General features: G+C 28.3%; 1 protein-coding gene and 1 long non-coding RNA gene across 3 annotated transcripts; one reads left to right on the top strand and one right to left on the bottom strand.

Annotated features, from left to right (window-relative positions):
- Nucleotides 1-2,265: 2,265 nt before the first annotated feature.
- LOC124457841 lies at nucleotides 2,266-3,628 on the bottom strand. Of its 2 annotated transcripts, none has more exons than XR_006952828.1 (3): nucleotides 3,486-3,628; nucleotides 3,237-3,408; nucleotides 2,266-2,704 (listed from the first exon to the last, which is right to left on the bottom strand). It is a non-coding gene; the product is annotated as an uncharacterized LOC124457841 (long non-coding RNA). The 2 variants fall into 2 exon arrangements; XR_006952829.1 differs by having other exon boundaries at nucleotides 2,266-2,765.
- A 963-nt stretch (nucleotides 3,629-4,591) lies between these two features.
- On the top strand, nucleotides 4,592-6,049 carry LOC124457840. Its single transcript, XM_047008023.1, has 7 exons — nucleotides 4,592-4,698; nucleotides 4,933-4,965; nucleotides 5,085-5,111; nucleotides 5,390-5,410; nucleotides 5,493-5,519; nucleotides 5,591-5,760; nucleotides 5,995-6,049. Exons 1-7 carry the CDS (start codon nucleotides 4,648-4,650, stop codon nucleotides 6,014-6,016), a joined length of 351 nt encoding a protein of 116 aa, XP_046863979.1. The 5' UTR covers nucleotides 4,592-4,647; the 3' UTR covers nucleotides 6,017-6,049.
- The last annotated feature ends 21,287 nt before the right edge of the window (nucleotides 6,050-27,336 follow it).

Genomic DNA, 27,336 nt, shown 5'->3' on the forward strand with positions numbered 1-27,336 from the left:
AAAAAGTTGGGTTTTCAGTTTCCCCGCTAAAAATCCTTTACGCCAAGCATGGGTCGATAAGGTGAAAAGGAAAGATTGGAATCCTTCGAAAAGGTCAAAGCTCTGTTCGGCACACTTTGAAGCCTGCTGTTTTGTCCAAAACCCCGGAGTCCTGAAATCTTTAGGATGGCGACCAACCAGGTTAAGGTTAAAGAAAGACGCAATACCAACGATCTTCGACTATTCGAGGTCGAAAGTTGGTGATAAACGGAAACCGGAGGCAACTAGAAACGTGTATGCAAAGCGCAGAAAATTAGAGGTAAAGTCTTGTAGCCAAGCAGTTTTTAATGTACGAAAATACATCAAAAACATGTTCGTTTTTTTTGAGTGGACAACTGGACACAAGAGATAAATGTAACATAAGTGACAATGGAACACAAACTGACAAAGTGGTAAGGGAATGCAATGCAGTTTTGTTTTGTGCAAAAGCCTAAACTGTTGCTTGATGATGTAGAAACGCAGACATGTAAAGTGTCAATCTGATAAAAAAATCCCAGTCGAAGGGCAAACGCACTCAAACGGAAGGCAAACGCACTCAAACGAATGCACAAGTGACGTCTCAAGGTTAATTTTTTACATGAACTCAGCGGAAAATAAACATTTTGAAAAGTGTTTCCTTAATTATGTTATTCCGTTGCACAGTGACAGAAACCGAAATTATCACGACAAATGCAAGAAGCACTCAAACGGAAAGTAGTTTATCCGTAGATGAAAACGACAATGATGATGATTTCCTATCAGATGCTGAAATAAGCACTTCGGAAAACAACAGTACCGCAGATGAATATCTTAGTTTCAGCGAATTTGAATCGTCAGATGATGAAGCATCATTTGCCGAGTAAGTTAGTCTGCATCATTTTGAAATAAGATAACCCAAAACATAAGTTCATTTCAAGTATTTTACAGAGCAAGATAACATTCATATAAAAAATAAGTAATTTTTCCATGTTATAGGGAAAATGATGTTACTCAAAAAAAATATATAGTTTTTGACAGCTGTCTAAGAAAGTTGTTCTCTCAGTGTCGACACTGTGGTGGTCACTGCAAGATATCAACCAGAAGCATTGGAAGCATGGTGAACATCATCGCTAAATGCTCAAATGGCTTTCTTAATAATTGGAATAGTCAACCTACTCATAGTCAGATGCCATTGGGTAATCTCTTGCCATCTGCCAGTATTCTATTTAGTGGTAACAGCCCATCCAAAATCCTGCAATATTTTCAACAAGCAAATGTACAGTTCATTACTGAAAGGTGCTACAACTATATACAAAGTAGATATCTTATTCCAAGTGTTTTGAATGTTTGGAAAAAGCACCAGACTATTATGATGACAGAGCGTCAGGGAAAGCAGGTTGTTATTGGGGGTGATGGACGATGTGATTCACCAGGCTATTGTGCAAAATATTGCTCATACAGCTGCATGGATTTAGAAAGCAATAAAATTCTAGACACACAATTAGTTTAGGTAACTAGCTCAATTCATTAGTTTATAGTATTGTATTCAAAACAGTATTGTGGCAAACACATTTTAGGAAATGTGTAATGTACTTATACAACATGAATACAATGTGTGTAACTAAATCATGTGATATACACCAACATACATGCATACTTGCAGACATGCATATCCCAAACACTGTATGATTTTATTTACATTAATATATCTATTACAGTCAAATGAAGTTGCAAATTCAGGGGCAATGGAATTGGAAGGACTGAAAAGATCTTTTAAACTTATTCAGTCACACAATCTTCAAGTGATTCATCTTATCACAGACAGGCATTGCCAAGTTAAAAAATACATGAAAACCCAACAGCCAGGAGTGAAGCACTATTTGATGTTTGGCATGTGGCAAAAGGTAAAATTAAGGCTACCAAAAGCTGCTCAAAGTACAGCAATGGGTCTTAAAATAAAGTACTTCCTGATTTGATCAAAGAGTATCTTTATAATCATAAATTACCAAGTGATTAAGAGGTTTTAGAATTTTTCTAATTGCATTTAATTTCATGATATTTTGATCAGTTATTGCTATGTTTTGCATTACAATTTTTAACCAATGTACAGTGTCTATTTTTTTTCTACAGGTATCAAAAAAAAGGTAATCGCAGCCGGGTAAGAAGAGTGGATGTAGATTGCTACTTGATTGGGCACAGTCAATATCTAACCATGTCTACTGGTGTGCTGCAAGTAGTGGTGGTGATGAGAAACTACTTAAGGCTAAATGGCTATCATTGCTGAATCACATTTGCAACATTCATGATGGTCATAGCGAATTATTTCCAAAATGTGAGCATGGTACTCTTGAGCCTCGCTTATGGATAAAGAAAGGTACAAATTAATCCTAAATGCTCTGGTATAAGACAATAGTTATTTACAGTAATTGATACTTTCTTTATCAACAAACTTCAATTGCCAGCCAATGCCACAATGTGGTGTTATTTGTCAACATATGACATAAATGGGCACCATAAAATTTTCTATCTTTTTTCCAAGGATCTAGAGCATTTACTGAATTGGCATCGATTGTTGAAAGCTGGTATCTCATGAAAGATATTGGGAAGCTCAGCCATGAGAAACAAACATCAGCTCTTGAAGGTTTTCATCGAGTTGTTATACTATATGCACCAAAGCATACACATTTCTTTTATAAGGCAATGCAAGCTAGGTAAACAAACAATAAACAATGTTGTTTTCATACTGAAAATGATTGCAAGGTGGCACACTAAAAAGTAAAATTAAATTTTTAGATTACTGATTGCTGCTCTCTATTTCAATGAAAATGGAAGTAAAGAACAAAGGCATACAAAGAAAATGGGAATTAATGTGGAAAGTGTCTCACCCCAAATCAAGACAGTCATGTGGAGTCATCAAAGGTGTTAAAATTGATAGTACTTATGGTAAGGACAAGTTTTAGCACTCAAAAGCCAAATAATTGTTCTACTGATGGTACATTTCTTGCACTTCTCAGTTTAATTCTTCTCCCCCTGTTTTACAGACTATGTGAAACAACTAATGGAGGAAGTGATAAGGTGCAGACATGCTAATTCCAGTTTAAACCAAGCAATTGCAACAGAAAGACAACAAAAAATACCAGATCCACTGACTAGTAGAGTTGAAAAAGTTGATAAAGTAACAGCAGTGCAACAACATACTTCACGATTCAATCTTAACTAAACTGAAGTCTAACACTCACAGGTATTTATAAATGCTGTGCATATTCAAAGCCTTTATATATGCCAGAAGGTGAAGGAAATGCTTTCCTTATTTCTTTAACAGCACAGGATGGTATAGGAAGTCGATATTTCTTGCCAAGCTTTCCATGTATCCATGCTGTCCATTGCCTATAGGCAGTGTAACGCAAAGTTCTGGGAAACAAAACAAAATCAAACATAAGCAAATTATTGTCGATATATGAGGAGATATCAAAAAAGCTGAAACTGACTCGGTTTCTGGAGCGTCTGGTATTGCCCCGTGATCGTGAATGAATACAACCATAGCTGTTCTAACGACTGTTTCGTTGATGCAGACCATGTGAAACTCTTGTTCTTCTGTGATGCATAAATGGTCACCATGAATTTTAGGGTCTGTCTTGGTTCCTCATGGCAACAAATGCTTTCCCGGCCGGTTGTCATCGCCACACAGTGTCCACACTCACACCTGCCATTAAAATAAAGAAAAGAATTTTATGACGCGATCTGAAATGTTAATCATGAAAAAAAGCAACGCACCAGTTTGTATTTCCAATCCTGTGAGTATATTCGTCAGATGAGCTGTCCATTGACGACGACGAAGACAGATCTTCGTCAGTTTCAACATTATTGCTACTAGCTAGCGGTTCAAACATGTAAGGCTGGACCTCCGTAGCAATATATTCGATGTCAAATTCGACTTCTTCCTCCGTTGAAGACATCGAGATAAACACGCATTAATAATAGCAGCAACAACAAAAAGAAAATTGGCGAAATTTAATTTTTACTGCTACTGGCTGCACTGAGAAAAAACATGCAATGGCAACTATTACGTCAAACTCGCCTAGCTTGGGTAATTCAAATTCGCTCGCGCTATTTGAATTCGGCCTTCGGAAATCGTCAATGTCATGAATTCAGAAGACCATATCTCATAAAATATAAAACATTGGACTTTCAAATTTGGCGAATAGGCTAATCATTAGCTAAGCTTTCATATGAAGCAAAGTTATATCAAGCATTTCAGGTGACCTTTAATACCCTGCAATATACTTGTGTTTAGTATCGTCTTAAAGATCTTGTTAAGAGGATTACAAATATGTTCTTATTATCATGGCCCAAATTCGTGGAGCAATTCTAAAGCTTAGAAAATACTTATGACTTTTAATTAATATTTGCTGTACTTAACTGACATGTTTATTTATACCTAATTTTGAAGAAGTTAACACGCTGCAATATACTTGTGTTTAGTATCGTCTTTAGTAGCGTCCTACGGTGCCCAAGGCATTTTCTTATCGCGGTACCCTATGACGCATTGTTACTACCTTTAGCATGGATCGTGGAGCACATGGCATATTTGCCACTGTTGGATATCGGCGCTGGTCATAAGACCATAAGTTTGTTCACACTGTACAACTAATGATAAACATTATTTTCTATTTAGAAATGGCTGAAAAGAAGCACGGAATGGTAAAACGATAAGTAACATTTTTGCAGTTTCTTAGTTTTCTGCATTAAGTGAAAAGAAATATTGCAACTTGTGTTTATGGCAAAGTGTGAAATGTTCAACAATAGTTGATTCAATTTTATTACATCACCATCAACCTTACTTAAACGTGCTTATGAGATAGAATAGTCTCAAAAAAATTGTGTTTATTAACATGCATGTTATCCAATCAGTTTAATGTGTGTTCTTTGTTTCAGATACTCAAAACAAACGATAGAGGGGGGATAAAGGTGAGCCAGTTCTTCAGAATAGATATAAAATTTCAAAAATGTTAATAGCTAAATACATGTGCATGCAGCTGACTCAAACCTACGCAAAATATCTCTTTTTTATGAATCATCTTAATCAGAAGAAACAAATCGAAAGAAGCAAAAAGGTTTGTTGCATAATTTTTACAATATATCGACTAAGAGTGTTTTTTTGTACTTGTGCTTAACATAGTACTTATACATGTATGATAACTGAACATCTTTATGATCTTATTTCATGTTAAGCGAATGCCAATGAATATAGTATAAAAAGCAGCTCTGCAACACTGTAAAATTCACCCTCGCTTTTTATAACAACCATCTAAATGCATTTTGCGAAATGCAAAACTAAGTATTGTAATGCCTAAGTATGTATTTATATTTTTCTTTAACATGACCAAATCAGGAGAAACTTCAACGAGAACAGGTTTCCAATTATAATACATGTTTTTTTTTGTATTTTGTTGGGCATGGAAAATCTCTAATGTCTATCGTTCGCAACTTTTTAGCAGACGTCGAAAAGCAAGAAGAAATCAGTAAGTTTAAACTAATGTCACACTTGTTCGCACAAATTATATATGTTGATTTTATTACTTTATTATTTCAGAATTTTTACAGATGCAATAAGGTGGGGCACGCCCCTGAAGAGTGCCCTACCAAACCGCGTCGAGGAAGCAGGGTAGCCGGAGAGGCCCCGGCGGACGGCGTAGTCGGCATAGCCCAATGGCGTGGCTGCGGAGGATGGCGTGGCCAAATAGTCATAAATATATTTACAAGGTGAAACGATTTTCATTAAACATATACCAAAAAGATTAAAAATTTAATTGATCAATTAAGTAGTGAAGTGTACAAAAAAAGAGCTTTTTAAACTATATTCGCGCAGAATAAAAAGAAAACATTCTGATTCTGAAACTATTTGACCAATCAAACACAAAACTTATTTCAAAACAATGCAAAAAATAAATATGAATTCCTTTTGTTATCTTACATTGTTCTTACCATCTTTTGCAGGGAGTCAAGACGTTATCCATAAGAAAAAGTTTAAAACAATCTCTAAAAAATAAAATATTCTGAAAAACATCTTTCCTGTGTCCAATCATTATTACAAACAACTATTCATTATCAAACAATAAAATTCGCCCTGATGGGGCAAATTTAGGTCCCTGTTGTATTAGACCTTGTTTGAAGCACTAAAAGTATACACGAAGACATAATCATTTTGCCATCTGCTATCCTGTTTTGTTTGGCTTGTTCTTTAATATACTGCATGTAAGTTTTTTTCGTTCTTAAGGAAATTTATTAACTAAAACGCCAAAAAATGTTTTTTGCGAGCTGTTATTGTAATTATATGTTGTTTATAATCTATATGATATGTTCATTCAAAGAAACAAACAAAACATTTTTCTTCCTATTTGTAATCCTCACAACAAGATCTTTAAGATTATACTAAACACAAGTATACTGGTACACGAATTTGGGCCAGGATAATACAACCATATTTGTAATCCTCAAAACAGGATCTTTAAGATGATACCAAACACAAGTATGTTGCAGCATGTTAATTTCTTCAAAATTAGGTATATATAAACATGTCAGTTAAGTACCGCAAATATTAATTAACGCAAAAATGCTCTACCTTTCTCAAGCTGTAGAAATGCTCCACGAATTCGAGCCAGGATAGTAAGAACATATTTGTAATCCTCAGAACAAGATCTTTAAAGGGGAACTCCGCCCTCACATGTTGGTCTTAAAACTTTGTCTGTCCTGTGAAAATAAATATGCAATTTTTTGTTTGTTTGATTCAATATTTTCAAAAATGAGTTGAAATGCTGCAGCTAGGGCATCCGGTGCATAGGAGAAGAAATATGTCAGCAGCTTGTATTTGAAGCCATATCGTCAATTGCTGCTCAAAGCCTTATGTAAAGTCATTGCAGTCATAACAAACTTGCCTCAAAATGCTTCTCCTAATCACAAAAAGTTTCTTTTCGAAACGTCAGAATTTTTATCCATAAGTATACACAAGCAACTTTTATAGCTTACCTGCAAGTATTGAGCTGGTTATTTGTATTCTGTTTTAATAGAACGGTTTCATATCCATAAAAGCCATTATCGCACAGTTTCTGCACTACATAGAGAATTTAACTATTGATTAATATTATTTTTTAAAAAATACTAAGGTTTATTTGTGTGGAAACTGTGCTGTAATGCCGTTTGCTTCGTTTGCTTGTCCACTGAATTCGACCTTAACAACAGTTTCTACTGATGTGAACCCAGTCTATTGCCATGAATAACATTGAATAATAATAAAACATGGTTACGTAATTTAGATTCATTATGGTTAGAAAATAATCCTACATAATAATAATAATAATAATAATAATAACATTGAATAACATTGAATAATAATAAAACATTGTTGTGTAATTTAGATTCATTATGGTTAGAAAATAATCCTACATAATAATAATAATAATAATAATAATAATAATCGTGCATAGAATTTAGGTGTAGTTTCCTTGATGTAAAGTATGAACGTATAGTTTCCTAATTATTTGTACATAATTTCCCTTTTTTAAGTCACATTTGGGGAAAAAATTGCCAGTGCTATGAAAAACAAACACCCTTATATTGATCACCAATATGATGTGTGGCATTTGTCTAAATCTGTCACAAAAAACTAACAAAGACTAACAACGGAAATGACTTGACCCATTGGATTAACGGACATTGGACGATAATTTAAGTTAGGCTTAATTAACGGAAATATCGCATAGACTTATAATATACCTTTGTTAGTTCAACCAAAGTTTTTGTCTTCATGTAACAAAGGTTTTTCTGACTCAATTTCAAAGTTCCGCCAACCATTTTGATTTGTTTTGAATATAATGAGATATGCAGATTTATGCAATGAAGTCACAACTGGGAGGCATATCTGGTAACACAATATACTTTTATATGTGTTTTGATGAAGTCAGTGTGAATTATTCTTAAAAACGTTTTTCACACTTTTTACATCATGTACATGCAATATACATAATGAAATAAATAAAGAAAAATAAGTTATTTATTTATATATTCAGTATACATTTTGTATGGTTGTATCGGAGCTTGTTCGTGTCCATGTTCATTTCCACTCGTAGGAAATCGTAGACGATTAAAAACATCAACAAATATGACAGCTAAAGCTTCATGAAACATATTCGCCAAAGTCTGAGAGATGATTACAAATAGAAGAAAGTTTTAAGAATTGTATTTTGTAGACAGCAGATTTTGTTGTAAATTGTAATGTTATGTTGTGTAGTGTGTGACTATGTCATATTATAGATCATAAGATATAACGGATATTATGTTGATGTAAAATAGTATAGTCATGTTAAGAGAACACTTCACCGCATGCGCCATTGTGGTAGGATGTAGGTAGAAACGGGATGGCAAAGTTGTGCGTCATATGTAGACGCCCAAAAACCACTTCCGACTAATTATACATAAATATAGCTTGCAAGCGTTGGTTCGGGAGTTCGGAAAAGTTGTAGTTATTGGTGTATGAACTGGTCATACAAATTTGATGAATTAGAGTCGTATTGCAGAAGGCAGATTTGCGAAAGATTTCAGCGATCATGTACTGCGCAGTATATGGATGTTACAGTAACAGCAAAAATAATTCTGACCATTCTATTCATTTTTTCACTTTCCCAAACGGCGTAAAAAATACAGATGAAAAAAAACGAGAAAAAATTTGGATTGAAATTTGTAAAAGAAAGGGTTACAAACCTAAAAAGAACTCGACTATTTGCTCTGCATTTTGAGAACGATGCCTATATATCATCCTGTTCACCGTCTTTTCTAAATTCAATTAACTTTTCGGGAAAAAGAAAGCAGTAGTTAACTAATATATATATATATATCATCGTAGGTTTTTTTTATTATAAAATGTATTATGTCTAAAATAGTCATAATACATCTTATAATAAAAAAACGGGGATCGTTTTGATGGTGTCAGCGGTAGTAAATATAAAATAGAGAAGGGTGAGCCTGTGATAATATACATATATATATAGAATAGTGAATAGTGAATAAGAGTAATATAAAATATATAAGTAAGAAGATTTTATAAAAAGATATATTTCAAATACAATAGAAAATAATTACATTGATAAAAGTCCAAAGTCCAATTTTTAAAATGATAATATGGAAAGTCCAAAGTCCAATTTATTGATGATACAAATTGTCACGCTTCAATGCTTCAACAACATTAAAGAAACGATAAAAGGAATCAACTTTTTCACCAAATTCTTCATCCCAAAACCAGTTAAGCCAATCTTCTATTTGTAAACAAAGACATGAATAAAAACTTGACCCAACTTGTATGTTACACATTCTAAATTTTGCCAAAGTCCAATTTACTGATGGTATAAATTGTTTCGTTTCAATATATCATCGACAAGAAAGAATCGCAAATATGACTGTCTTTTCACCAACTTTGTTGTCCCAAAACCAATTAATCCAATCTTCTATTTGTACACAAACGCATGTAAAAGAATTTGTAGAAGACGTTATGTCGCATTGTACACACATTGTAAATGAGGGTTTCTTTTATTGCTTTGAGTTATTTCTTAAAAAACGACTTCAAACGATTGCAAACACCAACATATTTATATTTTTTTTGCCTTATCCATAAATAAAAAGAATAGGGAACATATTCAACTTCACCTCTATTTGATTTATATGGAAATTGAAAAAGCTCATCATCTCCTTCATAATAAAGTTGATTCTGTTGAATTTTTTCTTGTTGATTATTCAACCAATGAATAATATTTCCTCTCCAAAGAAATTCATTTGCATTGTAGCTGAAAATACATTTTCCATTGGGATATTCTTTAGAGTGTTTTTCAACATAGTTAATACAGTTAACTGGTTTAATATTTTCTCTTGTATTTCGTCTTGATGCATTTATTAGTTTCTTCACATCATGTAATAATACCATGAAAGCAAGCCTCACATTGATTACTAGTAGCTAATCATTGTAATCCTTCCTTTATGGGTTTTTATTTTATTTTTTATAAGTACAAACATTTTTACCCAAATAATTTTATTTTGAATTAATAAAAAATCTTTTTTTCTTACTTTATATCTTTTTCTACTTTTTCACACATTTCTTTTATATTAAACTCAAATTCTATTCTTAGATGATTTATTAATTCATCAATTTTCTCTGTAAGTCTTTCTTCAATTTTTTTTATTTCTCCTTTTATTACTGGTATTATTTTGTTAAATTCAGAAAAAACTTTTGAATTTACAGAAGATTCAATTTCACAATAGATACATTTTGTACATGTTGATTGCTTACATATTTTTAGAGGAGAAATACGGTGTGAATTAAAATTATTAAATTCATGAAATGTTTGCGGTTTTCTATATGAAATATTTCCAAATCCACCATAATTTTTGGAAGGGTTATCCACATCATTTTTTTCCATCTTTTTTTATCCAATACCAATGTGGTTATCTACTCTACATTGATATTAAGGATTTATATATTACATTTTTTAGTAAATAAATAAAAAACATATTTCTTATTTTATAAAAATAAGAATTTCTCAATTTTTTCATCATATTTTTTTTTTCTTTTTTAAAAAAATCTGAATTTCTTACCCTTTTATCGCTTTTTAATGTAAAATCTTCAATAAAAGATTTATTTTCATTTGAATGTTTTGCTGTCTAATTGATAATGGTAAAATCTTCAAATCATAGCATTACTTTTATATTTGAGCGATGAAGATTTTGATGAAGAAAAAGATTTAAGTCAAATTATTATGAAATCAGAATATATATCTAAATTCATTGATGGTGGTGGAATGATTATTTTTAATAAAGAAATTGAAGATGGAAGAAAATTTAATTTCAAATTATGATGAAGGGATGATAATCAGCTAAAAGATAGTATTGACATATTTATAGAAAAATTGGAAGACTACTTTTATGATCATGATGAAAAAGAATTTTATAAGCACATTACACAATTGGATTTAGTTAAAGTGTTTTATAAAAATATTATTGAAAAAATTGTAATAGTAACTATATGATATATATAAGATGGTAAAAGTAGCTGGTATTGCATAATATAATTTCTTACTGGTAAAATGACTGTTTTGTACAGAATTATTGTATTAATTGCTGAAATTTCGAAAAATGGTTGCGGTCTTCAAATGCAAATTTAATATGGATAAAGTATTATATATATCACAAATCATCACGACAACCAGATCGCTTAGTTTACCAGATGATGTAGAAAAATATATGGGTGTTTGTAGAGAGGATATTCATTATTCTCTTGAAATAGATTTTCTTCTTGAAATTGATTTTCTTCTTTTTTTTTGCTTTTAATTTTTTTCTTTATTTTTTATAAATATATCGAAGCGAGTTTTGTTTCTTTTATCTTTCAAATAGAGTAAAAAATCTTCATATGACACGTTTGAGCCCATTTTTTTCTTTATAATAAAGAAATTGTTAACGAGCAAGCTCTTATATACTACTGGAATTTGATATAAAATTGTATTTCCTTTCATTTAATCTATTTATGGTATTATTACCCTTGGGTGAACTTGCTATACACCCTTGATTGTACTTGGTACAATCTGATACCATTTTTTGCTTAAATTTAGAATATAACCTTGACTTTTCAAGTTGATTGATTGACATTACTGAGTGTCTAGAAGTTACTAATTGAGATGTTTTGCATTTTTTGACCTCAATGAAGAATTACTACATGTTTTTATTACTATATATGGTTATTACATGCACGATAACCTTGAACGCTTCATATTTGCATTGCTTGAATTTTTTTGGGTTTTTTTTAATATTGGTGGGGTATATGAAAGACCTGTTTTTTGAAATTGTATGCATTGAACAACTAACGTGTCATATATTTGTTAAGTTTGTTTATAAAATGGAATCACAAGAATCAAACGCAAATACATCACACATTTCAACTCCAAATACATCTGAAGATGAAAGTCCGAACACATCGCATTGGCTCAAAAGAAAATTTTATTATATATCTGATGATGATGATGTAAACATCGAACTTACCGAAAATTATAAAAAACTTAACGAATTTAGAAAAGAAATACTTGACTTGCAGAGTGAATTAGAAGAAACGAGAGAGAAGCTAATGCAAAATGAAGCAAAATGAACGAAGTTTTCAAAAGAAATTCAAGCTTTAAAAGATGAGTTGGAAAAAGAAAAACAAAATGAAGCAAAGCATATTGAATATTTAAAAGATGTTCAAGATTTACAAGATGAATGCATTGTTTAAACAATTGTTAACTGATTATGAAAAAATAAAAGAAAATACTCAAGTAAAATTAATATTAGCACAAGCTAAGTTGGATGAAGAACTTCAAAGTGATGAAATATAGTTCATATAACAATTTTAATATAACTCTTCAAATATTTTGTTTAGACGATTAACATGCAGTTGTTTTTCATTGTCAGACATGTCAACATCTAAAAAAATAAAATCTAAATAATCTTTAGATTTTCTAATTACTTTTTCTTTTTTCTCTTTCTTCTTCTTCTATTTGTTTTTATTTAGTTCGAAGATTTCTTCAAATTGTTTTGTTTCTTTTTCAATAAACTCTACCATCTCGTCGCAAACCTCTTTCCAAATATGATTGTATATTTTAATATATTTTATATTATGTTGTTTTTTTTTCTTCGTCTTTTGTATCGTAGAACTCTTTCTTTTGACATTTTCCCATCTTTTCTTTGTTTCCGTTTTTCTCACTGTCTTTGCGATAAGTGTATGCTTGCAAGTGAAGTAAACGAAACAAATGCTTGAATTTTATAGATCAATTTTTGCACAAATATAACCTTTTGACCCAGTGAAACATACTGTTGTTTACTTGTTTCACATATGTTAAAACTTAGCATTTTTGTAATAACATAAACCGATCGAGTATTCACTACATTAATGTGTTGAAAAAAATTGCATTTAGATTTTCTAATAAAACTTATATTTTGATTTTGTTGAAGCTAGCAGTATCAGATTCCATCATTACCCATTAGATAATTGCTTAATAGATGTATGACAGCAAATGGATTTTATTTTAGTTATTATTAGTATTGTCTAAAATTTACATAATTCTGTTTTGAATTTATTTGTAAGAAATTGTTTCTTTATATATTAAACTTGCGTTTTTGTCACAACACAAATTGTATCGATTGTTGGTAGTTGAAGGTTAAAGAGTGTTTTGTAACTCGTGTATCATAATGGGTTTGACACCAGATGGGATTGGTACAATAGAATAGATGATGAGATATATAAATGTGAAATTCGATCGACACCCTCAAGGGATTTATAGAAGACATATTAGAGATGATGCACTCTGAATTAAAAGAACAAAATTACGATCAAGTTAAAGTACATCGATATTTTCGGGTGTGTAAAGATGAAATCAAAGCAATCAAAAAATTACAAAAAGAACGCGAAATTATGTTAAATGTGATAAAATTGTACAGAAAATGTTAGAATTTTACAAAATTTTAATACAAATCTCATATTTCGATTTTGTTGAAGATTATACTTTAATAAATGTGATGACAGCATTGGAAGATAATTTTAATAAATGTGATGACAACCAATGGTCTTTGTTTGAGATATTATTTGTGTTCTGTTTTGAATTTAGGTGTGATTCTATGTATTAAACATGCTTTTTATTATAAGATACATCGTTTTGTTTATTAAATACATTAAAGCGGTGAAAATAATTTTTACATCTTTGTAATGCAAAATGCATATTTTCGATTTTGTTGAAGTCAGTGTCAGATTGTACCAGTCACAGGTATTGAAGATAATTGCTTAATAGATGTGATGACAGCAAACGGATTTTGTTTAAGATATTATTAGTATTCTCTAGAGTTTACGGTATTCTGTTTTGAATTTAGGTGTGATTCTATAGATTAAAACTTGCGATTTTGTCACAACTCAAAACGCTTTGATTATTAAATATATTAAAGAGGTGAAAACAATTTTTGTATCTTGTTTTAATACAAACGTTCATTTTCGATTCTGTTGAAGTCAGTGTCAGATTGTACCAGTCACAGATGTTTAATTGATATTTAATTGATATGATGACAGTAAATGGGGTTGTTTGTGTTCTCGAATGTTCAAGGGCAACTAGCAAACAAAGGTACAGTGTATTGAGATGTAGATACGAACGTTCAAGGTGAAACGGAAACAAAGGGTATTTTGTTGTAACGAGAGTATTTAAGAATGTAAATATCACAACTGCATCGAAGTTTCTCAGCTCTGTTGAAGTTATCTTGTTGGAAATCGGTGGGAATCTTGTTGGAAATCGTGAACCACTGTTATTTGTTTAGGAGAAAATTGTACTGGTAAGAATTTTCCTTTATTTACAAGCTAATTTTAATACGCAATTGCATTAACGTTTCTCTAGTTACGTTAAAGTCTGTTTACTTGAGAGTCTCCAAATAATGGTAAGAAATCTAACATTTTACTATTATTTGCGTTTATTTATTCAAATTTTTTAAGAACGCAATTGCATTTTTCTAGTTACGCTGTTTATTGTTTCTTCCAAATACTATTCCGAAAGACAATACGTTGTTTGAAATAAAGTTTAAGAATTTAATAGTATTTTGTTTTATTCACGAACTAATTTCTCTCTAGCTACGTTAAAGTCTGTTTATTGAGACCTTCCAAATACTATCGCAAAGACTTTACGTTGTTTGAAATAGGTAAGAAGTTAATACTATTTGGTTTTATTTACGAACCAATTTCTTAATATCACAATTGCATTAACGCTTCTAGCTACGCTAAAGTCTGTTTATTGAGACTAATAAAGTCTGTTTATTGAGATCTTCCAAATACTATCGAAGGACTATACGTTGTTTGAAATTAAGGTATGAATTTAATATTATTTGCTTTTACTTACGAAGTATGATATTATTTATGGAAAAAAATTATAGATGATCACACGGTATAGAAAACAGTTAATGGATCATTTGAAAGAGTATTTGCGTCACACTGATGAAATAACATACTGGCTTTTTATTATAAAATGTTATTTTAAAGACGTATATCAATTACCTTAGAATTTTTATTATGGATGAAAAACATTTATTATAAAAGTTAGACATATGAAAAGAACTTTTATGATGTTAAAGATCTTGATAAAGTTTTAAATATTTTATTTGCATAATGCAAAGAATCAGGGTATGGTTTTAAAAAGTATAATAGATTTTATGTTAATTTTTGCTAGGAAAAATTATGGGTATTTCAAAAAATAGAGTTATGAACTTATTTAAAGAACTAGGCGAAAGTAAATTTCAGAACTGTCAAAAGTGCTATTATTGTGTAAGGCTCAAGTTAACCTTAGCAAAATTAGTACTGGACTATATTGAAGCTGATTTCTTTCATTTTATTCGTGGAAAGATACAAAGAAAGGATCATTTTCAAATTAAAGACAATTTTCTATTAAAAATTTTGAAAAAAGGAAATATGGATTGTACTTTATTAAACCCAAATGGATTGTTGAATAAAATTTATGCGGGTTTAAAAAAAGACGGAAATAATGATACTGAAGAAGACAATTATATGGAAGAAGAAGAATATGACAATGATAAAATTGAATTTAATAAAAAGAAAGGTCAGAAAAGAAAAATAATATCTGACAAAAAAGCTATGAAACGAGTTAAACTAAATTAATGATACTTTTTTTTTCATTAGTAATTTTTTGGAAATTGAATAATGGAAAAACATTATATCAAAAGTCATGTGCTGTTATAGATCACAATGGATATATTTTTTGTCGTGTAGGACATTTTGGTGGACATACTTGTAATTTTTATTATAATCAATATAAACCACGAGTTGATATTAACTCTAACTATACAATGTATATAAATGAATATGCTATTAAAAATCAATTGTTTCATTTTTAAATGGTTTTATTAGTATTTCTTTGCAGATAACATAGTGACAAAGAAATTGGTTATATTTGATACCGTTTTTGTGTATTTCACCCATTACATAACCTCAAAGAATTAACGTTTATTATATTTTTTATAGTTTAACGATATGGATTTTTATCTATCCAAGTATTTGCCATTTTATTGAACGAATATCCTGGTCATCCATTGTTATATCCGTTGTATTTTGTATGCAGTTGTTTATTAAAATTGAAAAGAACCCTGTCACTAATGAAAGTGCTTAAAATTAAGTTACTGTAGAAGATTTAAAATATTCGCTTTATTTTAAATCTTTTCAAATGATGAAAAATTCAAACCGTCTACAAAATGTAGATTTCATTGAATTTCTATATGGAACAGTAGGGATAATACGTTGTTGGGAGAATGAAAATACCGAACATCTTTATTTAATTTCGACTTATTGGTTACCCAAAGTTTATATGCAACATAAAAAAATATTATTATTTAATGAAAATTTTTGTTGCAGATATCATTATTTTAATGTAGATAAACAAACGAATAAAATTTTATATGATTATTTCAAAATTTATTTGCATGATTCTCAGGTTGTAAAAAAAGATAGTTTTCATTTAGGTTTAGAGTGTAATACGTTATATAGATATTTTTTTCAACATGTTACTGATGTAAAAATTTATATATCTTGTAAAAAATTTTTTAATACAATTGAAAAAATAAAATTGAAAAATGTAAATAAAGATGTAATTTATAATTTTTTAATAGAAAACGAAATTTATACGGATTATGCACGGCATATATTATCTTGTATATATTGTAATATATTGTTTGAGGATTTTATAACTTTACTTATTATAAAATGTAAACAATTAGAAAAACCTAATTTTACATTAACAACACGTACTTTTTTAACGTTTGAGCAAATTGGTTTAATATTTGATAGAGATCCTAATTTTCATACGTCAACTTGTAATGATATTTTATTTATTTTAAAAAAAAATGGACTTGATAGATACGAATTATTTTTTTTTAATTTTAATGGAAATAATTGATTAATTAAATACAAATTTTCTATTTTTTCTATTTTCATTCATCATTGTCTTTAAATAACCACCTCCCTTTTGTTTTATTTTTTTTATTGATCCTCTTATACAATAATTTTTCCTTTTTCTTTTCCTTTTACACATTTTTTGTTTCATCACAAAGAAATTATTCCTTATTAATTTATTATTTAAATATTTTTTTTAACAACTCCACCGGCTATAGCTGGAACAATACCTTTAATGCCAATCCTGCTAGTCCACCAATAATTCCTCCTCTTGTGCTTTTTCTATATTTCTCTTTTTAATTTTTTTCGTTTTCTTTTATACATTTTTTATTTTTATTTTTAAAAAGAATAAATAAGTAAAATAAATAGTAAGCAAATTCAATAAATATATGCATGGGAAGCAATATCTGTTTATTTATGCAGAAGTAGTACAATTGTTATAACATATATATATAGATTTTTTTTAAAAATCACATTTTGAATTTCTGAAATAATATTTTTTTAAAATTACTAAAAAAATGGGGAGACGTCAAAGAGGAGGGAGACGACAAAAAGGAGGATTTATTAAATTTTCTAAAATTCGCAATACACTTAAATCTGGATTTAAAAAAGCATTAAGTAAAAAACATTTAGCGCTAAAATCTGCAAAAGCTGCCAGAGCTATAGCAAAATCAGGAATACTGGGTTCTAAAGCAAAAAAATTTGTAAATTCACCCTTAATGGATAAAGCATTTGAAATTGCAAATAATCAATTGGGTAAAGGTGCATATAGAGGTCAGATGTATGTAAGGTAAAAGAAGAGGTCAAAAGGAGGAATATTACCATTGTTAGCACCAATATTGGGATCGATATTTTAGTTGAAATCAATTTGTGTACTTAATTAATTAATTAAAAACATTTATGTAAAAATATATTTTATTCAATAAAAAATATTATTTATTTACAAAATATTTTACTTTTTTACTTTTTTTTCCAATATTCTCTACCATAATTAGTAAATATTTCTTGGTGTGGTTTAATGTTTTTTGATGATTTTAAGAAATAATTAAATTTTTTTCCAAGTAAAAACGAGTTGTTTTTAAAGCGTGATCCTCGGGCATCATTTGCATATCTTGGTGCACCATCAGTTGTTTCATTAGCATCAACACATTTTCCTTTATCGCAAATTGCGTATTCTGCTAAACCATCACCATATTTTCTTATTACTTGACTTGAGGTAAGATGTCTTCCTGTATAATTTGCAATTTTTTTGTTTTTCGGAATTGTTTTTTTGTATGCAAATAATCCTTTACCACCGTTTGAAATGTTTGAAGTTTTAATTCTTAAATTAAATTTTTTCCCAAGTGAATCCAACATAAATTGGTCATTGAAGTTTTTTCGACATCTTACATTTTTAAGGTAATTCCATCACATTGTTGTACTTTTCGTATACTTTGTTTCATTTTTAGTAAATTAATCTTATTCCAGCATAAAGTTCAATATTTGTTTCAATATATTCTATTAATTTCTCAATTTTAAAACATATATCAGAATGATTTGACTCGAGATTATATATTTCTTTTTAAAAAGAAAATTCTTTTTAATGAATTGACATCATAATACCTTACAGAATTATCATCATTATCATCTGATTTCCAATCTTGAATTGATTGATGAAATAAGAAAGGTGAGAATAAAATACATTTATCATTATCCAGTATTTGATAGGTACATTTAGTACTAGCTCTTTTATTATTTTTATTTTTTTTTCATTTTCATTTAAGAATAAATGAACTTCTATATAACATAGTGTTTCTCCAGCCATTTTATTAATTAATTTTAGCAATGGGTAATTCTATGTAAAACCATCCAACGATACACCGCTTATAAAATTAAATCTAAACTGCATGTATAAAAGGTTCAAAATGAAATTGATTATCATGATAATGTAGACGGTGAAGAAAAAATAAAGGAAAAAGAAAATAATAAAGAAAAAAATAAAAAAGAAAAACCCAAACCATGTCAAAACGGAAAAATGAAGAAATTGAAGAAGAAAGAAGAAAAAAAATGAAAATTATTTCGAATGATGAAATAAAGAAAATAGTTAGTATATTTCATTCAAAATTGGGAAAAATTGAATACATCAAAAAAAATAAAAAATTAATTGATTTACAATATAAAAATACCATTTTTACATTAAATGGTGAAGTTAAGGATCACATATATCAAATTTTATAAAAAAAACAATTTCAACAGTTTACCAGATTTTTTGAAACAATTTTCAAAAATATTACAATATTTGCTCAATATAGCAAAATTAACCGTAAATTCTGAGAATGATTTAATTAGATTTTTTCAAAAGCCGTTAAAACCTTTTCAACATCCTTATTACCTTTAAAGGAATTTACTATACAGAGATTATTAGATACTTTTGAACATAATTTACAAAGTAATATTTCAGAATTTTTAAATAATGACTGGGAAACTAATGTATGTCTTATGATTGTCCACATCAATATAAAAATGAGAAAATCTCATTTAGGAAAAAAAAGACCAATTCGGAAAAACAAAACAAAAAACTTATTTATAATTTAAATCCTGATGATGATAGTAGGGGGGGTGGTAAAACAAATCGTCCAGTATTGAAACATCAAAGAGAAGTTAGAAATGGTATATTGCAAATTAAGTGTGACAAATTGCAAACTCAAGTTAAAATTGTTGTTTTGCTGTGGCTGTATTAGTTGGAAAAATGTTTATTAATAATGATGAGAAACTAACAATTTTAAAAAATTTAAATAAAACAGTTGATGAAATAATTACTGTAGACGAAGTTAAATCATTTTATAAAGAAGCTAAATTATCAGAAGGAAGTGTCGCCATTAACCAATTAAATTTAGTTTACGAAAACTACTTAAAAAGATAATTTTCATTTGGTGATTTTTTCTAAAGATAAATTAGATACAATAATTTATGACTCAAGAGTGAGTAATCATGATTCCTTTCACATTAGTGATAAAATTATTTTTATGGTTAAATGATTCCCACTATGACTTAATCTTAAATCCTAAACTTTTTCTAATTTAAAATTGGATTTATTTTGCTTTTAAATGCATGCATTATTTGAAATTTGACGAGTATGGATTCTCATATTTGTAAAATGAAGACACATGTTTAAAATGTTATTCAAACTGTAAAAAAGAAGCAAATTTTTCTATTCAATGCACCGAATGTAATATAATTTTCAAATCATCAGATTGTTTCCGGAAACATTTGTTTAATAAATTGTTTAAAAATAAGAATAGTATTAAAGTCACACCATGTCAAAAATTTTTTTTTTGTAATACATGTAATAAAATTGTTCCAAGATTTTTCTTTGTTAAAAAAAATAAGGTTGTTTTACATGATTGTCAAAAAACATATTGTGCTCATTGTAGAAAATATTTGGACAAACAACATAAATGTCATATCAAACCCTTAGAATTTAATAAGTATAAGTCTACACCAACGTTATTTTTCTTTGATTTTGAAACAAAAACAGATGAAAATAATTTAATGATACCATTCTATTGTGTTGTTCAAAAAGTATGTCGTAAATGTGAAAAAATTCCACATATTTATACATATGGATTATATTACTGACTTATCAATTGATCCGTTGACTGTTGTGGTTATCGTCAATTTGTCTTTGATTGTCATAATGATGATGTAACATCACGATTAGCTCAGTTTATGTTAGAACAAAAAATTCTGTTTGGATTGCACATAATGGTGGTAGATTTGATACAATATTTTATTAAAATACTTATTGACAGAAAAAATTTAATTCCGGAAACTGTTATGAACGGGAATAAAATTTTATCTTTAAAATAAAAGAAATTAATCTGCAAATTATTGATAGTTATTCATTTTAAACATGAAATTAGCAGACTTTCCAAAATCACTTGAAATTGATAACATTGTAAAAGGATATCACCCATACAAATTTTTTGATCTGACGTATAGGGGAAATATGATTGATAAAGAAATACTTTGATATTTCAGAAGATGATAAAAACGATTTTAACACATGGTATGACAAACAATGTGAAAAAGAATACGTATTTCGAGATGCAATTTATTATTATTGTAGTAATGATGTTAATATTCTAAGGCTTGGATGTATAAAATTTTCAAATTTAATCTACAACATTACAAATATTTTACGATACATGACATGCATAACAATTGCTGGTTTAACATTAAAAATAGAAGTAATTATTTACAAGATGATAAAATTGCACAAATTCCATCATTCGGTACAGGGTAATACCATGCAAAGTTTAATAGCATTATGTTGGTTGAGTAAATCAGAATTAGATGAAATGGGTTACACTTTAGAATACAAACTATCCATTAATGGAGAAAGAAAAATTCTAGGTAGATTTGTTGATGGGTATTGTGAAGAAAACAATACTGTATATCAATTTCACGGATGTTTTTCCACGGTTGTAATAAATGTTTTAATAATGATGATTATAATACTTTGAAAAGAAAAATGTTTTTTTAATGAATAGCAAACAAAAACAATTAATTGAAAATAATTATAATGTAGTCGAAATGTGGGAATGTGAATATTTAAAAGATAAAAATATTAGTGAAATAAAAATAGGAAAGAGGAATTTTTAATGTATTACCGTTGCATCCACGTGATGCATTATATGGTGGTAGAACATCACCTTCATGTTTATATTATGAAGTGAAGGAAAATGAAAAGGTTAAATATGTTGACTTTACGTCATTATATCCATATGTTCAAAAAGTATGAATATCCTTTAAATCATCCCGAAATATATTTAGAGGAAGAATGTTTAAATATTGATGTCGGAAGTGTGTTTGGGTTAATTAAATGTTGTATATTACCCCTACTACACTTTATTTCCTGTTTTACCCTTACGCATTGATAATAAATTAATATTTACACTATGTTACACTTGTGCTATGGAAATGTAATCATAATGATGAGAAGAGAGCATTAAGGGTACATGGACTAGTGTTGAAATAAATAAAGCTATTGAATGTGGTTATAGAATAATTAAAATATATGAAATTTATCATTATAAAACAGGGGTAAAATTTTCGGAGGGTTTGTAGACAATTTTATGAAAATAAAACAAGAAAATAGTGGTATTCCTAAAGAATGTTATAATGAAACTGAGGATGAAACTGTTAATGAGGATGAAAAACTGTTAATGAAGAAAATTAAATGAATTTATATTAGATTATTATGAACACGAAGGAATTCAATTGGATAGAAGTAATATTAAGAAAAATATATGTATTCGTACCATTATGAAAATGATTTTAAATTCATTATGGGGAAAGTTTGCACAAAATGATAATGTAGTTACAGTATCATTTATCAATAACTTATATGATCTACTGTATTTAGCAAACAATCATACTAACGAATTAACTTCTTTAAATATCGTGTCTTCGGATATTTTAAGAACACATAAAAAAAATGAAACATGTTCGTCAATTTTACCCAATCGTAATGTTGTTATTGCTTTGTAACAAGTTATGCAAGATTAGAGCTTTTAAATGTATTACATAAGCTGCAAGACAAAGTTTTATATTATGATACCGATTCAATAATTTACATTAGTGTTGATGGAAATGATATTAAAACGGTAATTACCTAGGTGACCTTACTAACGAATTAAAAAATGGTGAATATATTAAATCATTTTGTTCTACGGGACCAAAAAGTTATTCTTTTAAAACAGATAAAAATAATGAAATAGTGCATGCAAAAGGATTTTCTTTAAAGGGTGATGGGAAAAGAAAAATAACATTTGATTCGATAAATGAGTGTGTAAAAGATAATGAAAAAATAATTGAAGTAATTTATAAAGAAAAAAATATCGTGATAACCAACAAAATGTATTTTTAAACGAAGAAGTGAAAAAGTTTGCATTCACTTTTGATAAACGTATAGTATTAGATAATTTTTTTACAATTCCTTATGGTTATTTTTTAGATTGAAAATATGATATATAAACCAGTTGTAAAATTTCAACATCCTTTTATGATGACTATTTGTGGACCATCACAATGTGGAAAACACATTTTATAAAAGAATTGATAAAATTTAATGATGAAATCTTTGAACCCCTTTACAAAACTTTTATATTATTACTCGTCTAGTTATCAAGAAATGTTTGACGAAATAAAATCTATTATTAATGAACAAAAAAATACAGCCCTGCAAAATTACGAATTTATCAAATGCAAATTACACATACCCTCTGTAACTGACATAAAACAAAAATTAGGAAATCAAACATTAATAATACTGGACGATTTGATGATTAATGCAACGGATAATAAAGATAATACAAAAATTGGATGAAATTGCTACACGAGACTGTCATCATGAGGATTTTTCTATCATATTTACATGTCAAAATTTAAATTACGGAAATACAAAATTAAGAACAGCTAGAACAAATAGTCAATACATTATTGTATTCAATAATGTAGGAGATAATAGGAATTTAAAAACATTATTGTTTAATAAGGGTTTATCAAAAAATTTCATGGAATGTTTAATAGACGATATGAATGAGAATGATCATGGTTATATTGTTTTCGACAATCATATAAAAAGTAAACATAATGTAAGAATTAGGAAAGATATTTTCCCAATGAACTGACAACAATATATGATGTAAATATTTAATTTTATTTCTGAAATATATTTTTTATTAAATAAAGATAGTTCTTTTCGCTAAATGACTTGTATAAATAGAGAGTAAATTTTCAAATTATGTATAATACTTCTAACGAAAACATCTTATTTAAAAAAAATGATTGTAACTTTTTTTGAGCATAATTACACTATACCCATTTTTCAATTTTGTGTGAATTTGATGTGTTTGAAGATATAGTAAGTAATATAGGAAGAAAATGTAGAAGTCCCATTTGTCAATGAAAGGGACGAAGAGATATATATTGATGAAAACTTTGTCACGACAGTTTGGAGGTACTTTCTTAAAAATTCATTGATTCCTGAACGAGGTAAACATTTTGTTTAAATGTGATGAAAAGATTTGAATTGCTTTTTAAATATTTATTTTTCTAAAGTTCTAAGCAAGCCTGATTTAAGAATTACCGAACTTCGTGTTTCATATAAAGATTTTGAAGAAGAAGAAAAAGAAAAGTGATGGTTGTTATAGTATTTTACAAGAACGAATATGAAAAAGTACGTTTTACATTGGATGAAGTTGTATTCTCGCTATTTATCAGAGTATTCATGATGCATCCTGATTTCAATGATTATACATTTGATGAACTTTATGTTATGAAAGAGTATGTTGAAAAGTTTTGGGACTTATGTATTAGACATGGATATGTAAAAGAAAAGATAAGAAAAAGAAAAGATATTGATGTAATTCCTGATAAAATGATAACAATATAATTTCATTTTTTAAATATATTTTTATAACTACAACATATTTGAGTATTTTTCATCTCATTTTTACATTTTTGCACATACACTTTTTTAATTCTTGGAAAAAACATTTTAGATAAACTTAACAATTTTTTATCATTATCTAAAGTCGAATTATGATTAATTACATTTAAAATATTCATTTTTAAACATTTTTGTAACAAAAAAAACAAACACCAAACCCCACAAGTAGTTGTATTAATATTTTGACGTCTTTATAAGAAAATATTTCAAAATTTAATTTTTATCAGTTGCAATTTTTCCATCTTTTATTTTTATAATGTTCTGAGTTAATCCAAAACTATCAAAAATATAAATTTTTCCCATTTTCCACGCTGCTACCCAATGTTGACCTGGTTTATCACTAGTATCTGTATTCCATATCCATCCACCTTCTTTAAAATCTATTTTAGGGTAATAATCAGCTGAAAAACACCTTTGAATTTTTTAATAATTTTATTATTATTTCCCAAATTTATTAAATTATCAGTTGTTAAAACTTTCCTAACATACATTTTATATCCATTTTTATATATCAAATGTTTTATTTTCTCTCAATGTTTTCGTCGAAAAACTAGAAAACGGTGGGTGTAGAACTCCTAAATTTAAAGACATCAGGAGTAATGGTGGTATATGTGTAGATGATGATGTTGAAGCAGGAGATAGTAGTGATGGAGGAGTAAAATAGGTATTTGTGAACTACGTCTTCTAGTATTGCTTGCATAGAATTTATATACATCTCCTTAATTTTATTATTTTTAATATATGAAACTGGCATTCCTTTTCTTTTAACTCAGGTAAAATAGATCTTAATTCATGTTCTTTGAGATTTAATGTTTTTCTATTAGATATTAAATCATTTACTAAATCAAAGTAGGTAAAATTAAATTTCTTCCCATTTATTTTAAGTCTTTTTGTTTATGCCCTGATTATTAAAAATCTTGAAATTAAATTGTGATGTTGTGCTTTTGAACCCTGTTATTATTGGTGTTTTAAAGGGAGTACCCCACCATCTATATTTAAAGTATCACCATCATCCATTATATCATCTGTATCTACAACGTTCCGTTTTCAGCTGTCTTAAATCACTCGCTTTATTCAAAAATTAATTAAATTTTTCTTTTACTTTTCTTTCTTTTTTTAATATATTATATGCTTTTATTACTTCATGTCTTTTGTATTATTAGTTATCCCATTAATTAAATCATCTTCCTCACGCTTCTCTTCAATTCTGCTAATAATTTATTTATTTGACTTGTGTCAACAAGACCAAATTTCTCAACACTATCATTTACCATTATTTTTAATTATGTTATAAGCATCTTCTAATAAGTACCCTGTTTGAACATCTTCACATAATAAATGTTATATCGTCACTATGTTTTTGTTTTAAACTTCTTAATAACATTTTCTTATGAAATGGATTTATTTCTTCATGCAAAATTATTTTATCATTTAAAATATTTTAAAATAAAAATCAAATTTTAAATATATTCTTATTTTTAATTAATTTTATTCTATTTTCTACTCTAGAATTAATAAATAATTTCAAACTTGGAATAATGTTATTTTTTCACTTTTTTTTTCTTTTGTTTTGAAAATTCAACTAATTTGACAATTGCTTTTAAACCTCTTCATTTAAAATATTTTCTTCATCATCATCATCTCATCATCATTATCATCATTATCATCATCAAATCATATCATCATCATCATCAGAATCAAATTTTTCTTCATCAAATTTATTTTTTTCTTTAATTAAATTCTCTTCGTCTTTAACAATTTTTTCTGCATTTTCTTTATTATCTTCATTTTTTCCATCATATTTTCCCCATTCATTTACATTTTCTTTATCATCCATTATAAATAAGTATTTATTACTGGATCAACGTATAATTTGTTTTTAATGGAAAATCAATATCAATTACTTTTAAAGTTTTTCTTTTAAATTTTTTCTTTCTCTTTAATTTATATAATTTTTTGTTCTTCTCATGTTGAATACACAACAATAATAACAAAATTAAAATCGATATTCAAAATATATAGGGATTTTATATCCATAATTCATTTGATTTCTAAATTCTCCAAAAATATCATCGTATGTGCTTCAGTTAATGCATTTTAAATTAATATCAAATCCAAAATCCCTGTATTCTGACCCGATAAAACTTCGGTGAAACTATCTTGATTAGGAGATAAATCAAACGATAATTCCACATTCAGACTTAAATCGTGCGTAATCAAAATTCATTTTTCATTTTTTATTTAAAATTTTCTTTAAATTCCAATATGCTTCTTTTCGACCATGATACTCATGTGTTACTGCACGTTAGTAATGTGCACAACAATAACGGAAATTCAATAATTATATAAGTGACAATTGAGTTGATGTGATCCATTAAATCTTGTTGTTTTGAAAACTATAAAACTCTTGATGGTAAACCCCAGTGAATACATCATAACAGTTGATTGCTTGGGATCCAATAGGAAGAGTTTTGTAACAACTCTCATATTATTTACAAAATAATGACACTCTTTATTTCTTGTATCAGTTTATTATTTATGGCTCTACTCAATTGTTCATTTGGTTTAAACATTCTAGTATTTATCTTAAAATCTTTAAGATGAATATCATAATTTGGGGATTATCAGCAGCTAATCCCATCAAATAATTTGTTTTATCTGCTCTTGCAAATTGAAATTTCAAATCACTAGCTGATGTAATCCATGTTGTTTTACCATATCCATTTATCAAAGTCATATCAAGTTGGTCTATAATTTTGCAAGTCTTATTATATAAGCTTTACTCGTATTTTTCCCATTTACATCAGCTCGATCTATTATTACCGTATTATCCGCAATATTTCAT

Source organism: Xenia sp. Carnegie-2017, unplaced genomic scaffold, assembly GCF_021976095.1.
Source record: "Xenia sp. Carnegie-2017 unplaced genomic scaffold, XeniaSp_v1 HiC_scaffold_6, whole genome shotgun sequence".
Taxonomy (NCBI): domain Eukaryota; kingdom Metazoa; phylum Cnidaria; class Anthozoa; order Malacalcyonacea; family Xeniidae; genus Xenia; species Xenia sp. Carnegie-2017.